The 8,591-nt window shown below is 41.7% G+C and overlaps 1 protein-coding gene across 3 annotated transcripts in view; it reads left to right on the top strand.

The window, feature by feature from the left end:
• The first annotated feature begins 2,211 nt into the window (after positions 1 to 2,211).
• The window catches only part of SSH2 (slingshot protein phosphatase 2), a 321,074-nt gene continuing 314,694 nt past the window's right edge, over positions 2,212 to 8,591 (top strand). For 2 of the 3 annotated variants that reach the window (XM_011940852.1, XM_011940854.1), the window contains exon 1: positions 2,212 to 2,502. In XM_011940852.1, the coding sequence (XP_011796242.1) occupies positions 2,440 to 2,502 (63 nt within the window). In that variant the 5' untranslated portion in view covers positions 2,212 to 2,439. The remainder of the gene's footprint in view (positions 2,503 to 8,591) is intronic. The other variant, XM_011940851.1, reaches the window with a different exon arrangement.

Raw genomic sequence — 8,591 nt, 5'->3', positions numbered from 1 at the left:
AAAAAGGCCAGGTGCAGTGGCTCACGCCTGTAATCCTAACACTTTGGGAGGCTGAGGTGGGCAGATCACTTAAGGACAGGTGTTTGAGACCAGCCTGGCCAATACAAAAACTAGCCGGGTGTGGCGGCGGGCCCCTGTAATCCCAGCTACTCGGGAGGCTGAAGCAGCAGAATTTCTTGAACCCAGGAGGTGGGGGTTGCAGTGAGCCGAGATTGCACCACTGTACTCCAGCCTGGGCGGCAAAGGGAGACTCTGTCTCAAAAAAAAAAAAAAAAAGTTGTCTTAATTACATAGAGGGCTTTACAGTTTATACTGCACTTTACCATACATTATCTCAAGAATCCTATCAGTTAGGGTTCCATTGTAGAGATAAAGGAATTAACGCTCAAAAAGTTCAAGCCATTTGCATAAGGTTTTAGAGCTGGAACTAGAAACCAGGTCTTCTGATTCCAATGGTAGTGCTCTTTCTCACTGCAAGGTTAATGGACTCAAGTCCTACATTTTCCAGGAGAATTTCTTAAGAGTATGTTACCATGAAAAAGTAGATCATCATTGTTGCCGTCCCTGAGTCAGAGAATCAACATACAAGTACTAAGACCTACAGATTTGAGTATTACTTTTTCTAGAATGATACTTTGGTTCATAAAGCACATATATTTCATTTATTCAGCTTCAGTTCATTCAGCTTCTAGCTATGTGTATTTCTTGGCTGTGTATCTAGTTTCCTGTTTGGTCTCCCATGCATTGGTTCAAAGTTCTTACTTCTGAACCTTGCCTTCTCTTTTCCTGTTTACTACGGAGCTCTGGGAAAAACACAGTCAGATTGTTTAATCTGTGAACCATACATCTTTGTTTAATTTTGCCTCACAGTCACTCCTGATCACCACCAGGGGGCAAAGCCTACCAGCTGGCTTCTCTGCACTACACTCTATATAGGACTGTATAGTACAGGGACCCTCAGTGTCTGATTCTTGATGGAAACTCCCTGCTAATTATTTCAACCACAGGGCCCCAGGGAGAGAACAAAGGCTCAGCACAGAGAACTCTTGTGGCATTTAACCGTACAGCAGCCAGAAAGAGCTCATGACAGCCCTGTCAGTTTAAAAGGAGCAATGAGATCCAAGAGTGTTTGAGTGACAAACAGGAGGGGGTGGGTTTTAATAACTGCAAACTCCCGAGTGTGTGTGTTTTCTACAGCTTTCATATATACGGTAGTATTTACCAGCTCATCCACTCAAACTGAGAAATAGCCTTGTCAACTCTCTTTCTTTGTGTAAATAATCAGTGATATTTGCATTGTGCGATTTTTTTTCCTTTTTAATCTTGATTTTCCATTACATTCTTTGCTTATGTTCTGCAAAGAGTTTACCTCTGAGAAAATCATTCCCTTAAAATATCTTTTAATCTTCACTTTTACACAGGTCTATGAAATAATGACATTTAGAGACGAAGGAGAAGAAAGCTTAACGAGCAAATCCTGTTTAATTAAGAGAATGTCTTTACAGCAGGAGGCAAGTGAGAGGTCAATAGCAGGCTGGACCCTCACAACTCATTGAGCCAGGCTTCCACGGACTCCCAGGCGCGCTCAGCCTCTCTTCTCCTCAGGAATAATGAATAAGTCTTTAGACAGCCAATAGAGGAAGCATGAGGGTACCACAAACCTTTCCAGGGTATCAAAAGGAAAATGGTTTTCTTTCCAGGAGTCTCATCATAAAACATGGAAGGAAGGGTGGGAAAGTTGAGAAAACGCCCCCGAGAACCGGAGCGAAGGGGGTAAACTGGTCTAGCTCAGTCCTGTCTGCGCCCATTGAGAGGGTCTGAAACTCTGCGGAGCCCTTTCCCACTAGAAAACGTGTTTGCTTCAGGATTTTCATCTCAGATGCTTTTTTCTAAGGTTGGTTAAGCTGTGCGCCGCCCCACCTCATAAAATGGTTGTCTCTCAGGAGTGAAGACTCCAGCGGCCCCCTCACCCGGCTGAGACCCCTCACCCGGCTGGCTCCCCCCGGCCCCTTCCCCCACCCCACTCCACAGCACCCAGCGCTGGCAAACCGCGCAATTCCAGTGCGAAGGAGGCAACCCAGGAGGGTGCGGCGGCCCGAAGCCCACGCACTTGGCCGGCTTCCGGCAACTCAAGGGTTACGACCAGGCGGCGGCGCGCGCCGAGGGGAGAGGCGGTAGCTGACAGGTGGCGCCTGCGCACTGGGAGCGCTCATTGTGCCCCGCAGCTGCCGAACCGCCCGCCCGCCGCCCGTTCGGCGCGTCAGTCGGCGAGAGTCTGGTGGTGGGTGCGGAGTCTGCGGCCGTTCCTGCGGCCTCCTCTTCCTCCCCGTTCCCTTCATCCCCACCCCGCACCCCTTTCCCCATCCCGGCTCCGTCACCCTCCCGCCCCCCACACTCAGGACAAGAATGCCCTGCCCGGAACAACCCAGCAGCGCCTAGATGGCTTTGGTCACGGTCCAGCGGTCACCTACCCCCAGCACTACCTCCAGCCCCTGCGCCTCGGTGAGTCCTTCCTGGCGGCCGTTCCGCTTGCTTCTGTCACTGCAGCTCCGCTTTGCCTCAGCGGGTCCCGCCGAACGCCACTGCGCACGCGCCGCGCCGCTTCCCAGGCCTTGGCAGTCGGCTGCCACGAACCCCCCACACCCCCATCTTAAAGACTAGCAGCAGGAACTACAAGACGTTGATTTTTGCCCCCATCACCCTGAGCACCCAGCTCCTCACAATCCTCGCCCTGAAATCCCCTGTGGCATGCCTCCCTATGGCTTGAGCACTTCATTTTGGTAATGAGTCATTCTTGCTTTTCACCCTCCCCCTTCTTTTACCCTCTGTTGCTCTGCGGCAGGGAGGGGACCGTGAGCCTCCTGCGTTGCCCCTTACCCACACCCACATCTCTTACCCACACCATTTCATAGACCCGTTCAGTATTTGCACACTGCACACCCTTCTTCGGACTCGCCATGGTGTGTGCCTTCCCCTAGTCACTTGGTGGCTTTCTTGTGCTCTGTACTATTCAGGCTTTGAACTGCCCAACGGTAGTTACTCCTTGGTTTCTCCCTCCTGCCCCCCACCCCAAAGGGTGGCAATGATCTCTATTTCGTGGACCTCTTACCTTTCCTTTATGAGGTCCCGAAGCATCTGGTGCTGCTTGGTGATCAGTGCCAAATTATTTCCATCTTACAGATATTTATGTCTTACACTCATTGCTCATGATCATTCTCGTTATAAGGTCGTGTTTCTATGACTCGTTACCTCAGATGCCTATGCCAATAAAGCATGCTCTCAGAAGGAGAATACCCAGTAACCAGCCTTTCCCTGCTGGGCCCATCTTTGCCTTCTCTCCTTTCACCACCCCCACTCTTTTACACTCCATTCTCTTAGGCTTCGTTTTTGAAAATATTTATTTTTAAAAACAATATATTGCACCAGTGGGGCGAATGGGCTTTAAAAAACAAACACCCAGATGTTTTAGAGAGAAATAGACTGAATGAAAATGTGAGCAACTGGGAAAACCACTTTGAACTTCCTGCAGAACTGTAATTTTAAAAACTGTGTTGGTGGATTTAGTAGTATCAAGTTGCAAAAAAAAGGTATTTAATAAACACTGTACCACTCTCCACTGTAAAAAAAAATCAGTCAGGTTACTCTTAATATTTGTATGTTAACTGAGGTGTGAGCCTTGATATCCTGAAATTTGCTGGCTTGTCATTTCAGTATAATTTCCTGAATTTCAAAGTTTTGTTGTGTATGGTTGTAGTTTCTTCTTTTCTGAGCTTTAATTGCATTTTGTGTGACCAAATTGACAACTATATCTTAATTTAATAAGTGATTTTATTTCAAAGGTTTACATATCTTGGGTTGTTTCAGAGAGCAGAACTGGGATTCTTGGTTCAGGGAGGCATATTTCCAGTGATTGTAAGGAAGAATTTGTAACAGTGGAGTGCACTGCCTTGCAAAATAGTGAGTGCACATTGCTGGAAATATTCAAGCAAAGGCTGGAGAACATTTTGCCTGGGAGGTGATATAAAGAATTCCTGCAGTGGAGGACTTCTATTTCTAATCTAAGATTTTGTGATTTGAGAATACTTGTACTTCAAAGCTGGTAAAACATTTTAGGGTCATCTGAGGACAAGTATCATAGGAATAAAAATTTAATATAGTTTATTCTTATGTGTAGTACTTTATGCTAGTTTTTGGAAAGTCATTAACATACCATCAAACCTTCTTAATTCACTCCACTAGTAAACTCTTTGGTTTGTGGTTACTAGGCCTGATTTTGAATAAATCGATTGAAAGTTATTAGAGTCATACAAATAAACTGGAAATCAGTACTAGAGTAACATTTATTTTCCTTGGGCATTGTTGAAAATAGTTTATGCTATGATAATATATGTATATCAAGTTGTCATCATACTAATTTACTTGAAGTGAATGATTAGTATACAGTAAGACCGTGTACACTTGATATGACTTCATTAGCCAAAACTTGAGTTACTTTCAAATCTTGAGGTATGTTAATAGTCACTTTTGACATAGGTAATTAAATTGATCGTGTAATAAGCTCCATTGTTGAGTTAAATCACTAATATTTCTATATCTACTAGCCTGGTTATTTCAGTTGTTTATACTTGGCCCTGTATGCAAAGGAATCCTAAGGCTGGTATAACAATCAGCATTATTAGCATAACTAATAAGCCAGCTTCGTTTCCCTTTAAATTGTCTCCCTTTTGGACTTCATCCAGAATTGTGTTCAGCTGAGTTGTTTCGAGGTCCTTGTACTCTAGCATTTGGCTGCTGTCTGACCTCCATATATTTTGCTGTTCCATCTCTTGCTGCATGAATAGGTTGGGTCGTTTGCTTTAAAATAGCAAAAAGAACCTAGAGAACCATGAAAGAAGAGGTTTAATTTTGTGAGGCTGGAAATTTACATTTTTTAATCAATCATTTTAAGCACGCTGTTAATACTTTTTCACTATAGGATGCAGGGCATTTTAATACTGCCAGCTCTTTAGTGTTGTTTCATTAGGCATTAAACAATATGCTAGGTGTGAGTGACCATTGTAGATACTAAGATGTATAAGAAATTGACCCGTTCATCAGGATCTTGCAATCTAGGGGGCTGGGGCATTGGAGGAAGAACAAACATGATGTAAGAGGGAAAAGAAGAAGGAGGGGAATGATACTGTAGGTATGTGAAGGGTTTGTAATGGCCATAAGTATTATCTGAATTCAGATTAAGATAAATTCACTAATGGCAATGTTAATAATAAGAGTAATAACAATATCTAACATTTCTTGGGTCCTCATCTATGCCAGGCATCATGTTAAGTGCTTTACATGAATTAATTCATTTACTTTACACAATATGCCTTAGGGAAGTTGCTCTTATCCCCATCTTAAAGATGAAGAAGCTGAGGCAAAGAGTTTTAAGGAGTATATGCAGTGTCACTCAGCCAGTAAGTGACTGGAGTTATAATTCAAACCCAGACATGTCTAACTTTAGAATCTGCCATCTTTTCCTCCTTGGTGATGAAAAAGTATGCCTAGTAGGTGGCTCTCAAACTAGTTCTTGAAGGATGGATTGAATTTTTATAGGCCAAGAGAGAAGCTGTGAAGAAGAGAGTATTGCAAGTGAAGAGAAATTGTGTATGCCAAAACTTAGAGGCAGAAGAGTACAGGGCATATCTGAAGGAATTAAATAGACAGTTTGAGGAAGGATTTGTTTGGGAGAGTAGTAAGAGATAAAGGTGAGGAGGCAGCTAGGACTGCACAGGGACTACTGAGCTTGGGAGTTTGGAGTTTGAACTTGATGGAGAAGGTATGAAGAGTCTGCTGAGGTTTTAAGTAGATATGATCACAGTGGTATTTTAAGTTTTTTTTTTTTTTTTGAGACAGAGTCTCACTCTGCCACTCAGGCTAGAGTGCAGTAGCACAATCTCGGCTCACTGCAACCTCCGCCTCTTGGGCTCAGGCGATCCTCCCACCTCAGCTTCCCTGGTAGCTGGGACTACAGGCATGCACCATCATGCCTAGCTAATTTTTGTGGTTTTTTTGTTGTGTTTTGTAGAGATGGGGTTTCGCCATGTTACCCAGACTGGTCTCGAACTCCGGGGCTCAAGCCATCTGCCCACCTTGGCCTCCCAAAGTGCTGGAATTACAGGCATGAGCCACCACACCAGGCCTATTTTAAGAAAATTGATCTAGTAGATATGAGCCAGAGAACTTTCTCTTCGAGAAAGAGAGAGAGGCCATGAGTGGAGCCAGTGAGAGGCTGTTCTAGAAGTTCAGGTGTGAGGTAATAAATGCCCAAACTGGGATTTTGAAGTGGTAAAGGAAAGAAAGAGACAGATGTGAGGGGTTGTGGAAAAGACTTGGGAACTGATTAGATTTGAGGGGAGGGATCAGAGATGCCAACTCTTGGGATAGATATTGTTCTTCTTAGATAATAGATGTTTCCTGATTACTAGAAGGCAATATAAGAATCATCTCTGTCTCTTTCTGTTCTTTCTGGTATGAATTTTTTTAAAACTTCTTTTTTATTTTAAAAAATGTATTACTTTTTAATGGACAAAACATTTATGGTATAAAACATGATGTTTTAATATATGTGTACATTATAGAATAATTAAATAAGGCTAATTAACATCTATCACTTCACCTAGTTAGCTTTTTTTGTGGTGAAAACATTTAAAATCTCACAGCAATTTTCTTTCTTTCTTTTTTTTTTTTTTTTTTTAAAGATGGGGTCTCACTGTAGCACAGGCTAGAGTGCAGTGGCACAGTCATAGCTCACTGCAGCCTCAAGTTCCTGGGCTCAAATGATCCTCCTACCTCAGCCTCCTGAGTATCTGGGACTGCCCAGCTAATTTTAATTTTTTTTCTTTGTAGAGATGGAGACTTGCTTGGGGACTTGCTGCCCAGGCTGGTCTTGAACTCCTGGCCTCAAGGGATCCTCCTGTCTCAGCTTCCTAAAGAATTGGGATTATAGGCATGAGCCACTGTGACCAGCTACAATTTTCAAGTCTACAATACATTATTATTGTCTATAGAAACCATATTGTACAATAGCTCTTCATAACTTACTCCTCCTGTCTAATGGAGACTTTGTACCCTTTGACAATCATCTCCTCCCCATTCTCCCACCAATCCCCAATCTGGTGTGAATTTTCTGAATTGATACCTATATTGATCCAGGGTTAAATAAATACAGTATAATACTATAATAGTATTTTAGTTTTCTGTAGTGCTCTGTACTTTTCAGAGTGGTTTTTGGTGTGTGTGTGTTTGTGATCTAATTTAATTCTCAAAAGTTAGCAGGACAGGTACCACAGTTTAAAGACTTGGCTGAAAGTGACAAAACTTGTGGGTGTAATAACTGCATAGGACTAAGTTCCTTGGCTCCTGGTTTATATCTCTTTCCATGATGTGGTAAGAGAAACAGCATATGCAGTTTCTGATCCTGAGACTTGACTACCAGTTGAATAAAGGTGCAAGATATGAAACACAATCAAGAACTCACAATCTCTTTGGAGATCATTTATATTGCAACCTTGACTACCTAGAACAGAATCATCTAAGTTTATGCAAATCATTTTAGGTGATAGCTTTGTTTGAAGCCTATTAACTCTTAATTTATACATAAATATTATAAATGTGGATATTAAGTTTTCTTATTCTTATATTACCAAAAGCAGCATAAGAATGGAAAATTACAGGTGCTGCTAAAGGCAGGTTCCCTATAGTGCTGGGAAAGAATAGCTGTTGGTTTCACCACAAGGGAAAAGGGGGGAAAAAAAAAACCCACAAGTAGCTGGCATAATAAAAAAATTGAACAATTCTTGCCTAATTAATATAGGGACAGATAGCCCTCTAGGGCTAGTTCCTGACAGCTACTATTATATGTTTCTAATGATGATTCTGAATCATCATAAGAAGGCTTACTCTTGTTTTAAATCTTGATTTAAGCCATCAGGATTGAGTGTGGTGTATTTTTAGATAGATGTCCATCTAAGTTTCACCAAAGTTTTGACATTTAAGATGCACATTCTAATTAATGCGTAAATCCATTTACATATACATCTTATTTCTTGATGCTGAATAAATATTATTGAGTTATATGTACATATGGATTAAATATGGCACACCTCTCTCAGTAGCTTGAGAAAATAAAGCAAAGCAGATATGAAATTAATTTCTATTAAGTATAAACACAAGTGATGCTTTTCCTGATTTAGGCACCAGTGACAGAGAAAAAAAAAAAAAGTGATGCCTTTGAATTTTTTGAAGACAGCTTTAGAAATTTTCATGAACTCTAGAAATGACTATTGTAGGAAATCCAGAAATATAGAGAAGTACAGAAAATATTTAAAAAAAAAGACATGTGCCATTTATTTTATAAAGCTGAAGTACTGCTGTATATATATAATTTTGTATCTATTTTTTTTTAGAAGTTTGGTATCTATCACAGATGTATTGCTATATCATTTAAATGACCGCATTCAGTAGTTTTTGTTTGTATGTTTTGTTTTGCTTTTTTGAGACAGTCTCACTCTGTTGCCCAGACTGGAGTGTAGTAGCATGATCTCAGCTCACTG

Source organism: Colobus angolensis, unplaced genomic scaffold (assembly GCF_000951035.1).
Source record: "Colobus angolensis palliatus isolate OR3802 unplaced genomic scaffold, Cang.pa_1.0 Scaffold193, whole genome shotgun sequence".
Taxonomy (NCBI): Eukaryota; Metazoa; Chordata; class Mammalia; order Primates; family Cercopithecidae; genus Colobus; species Colobus angolensis.
This window is presented reverse-complemented; position numbering and strand designations above follow the sequence as displayed.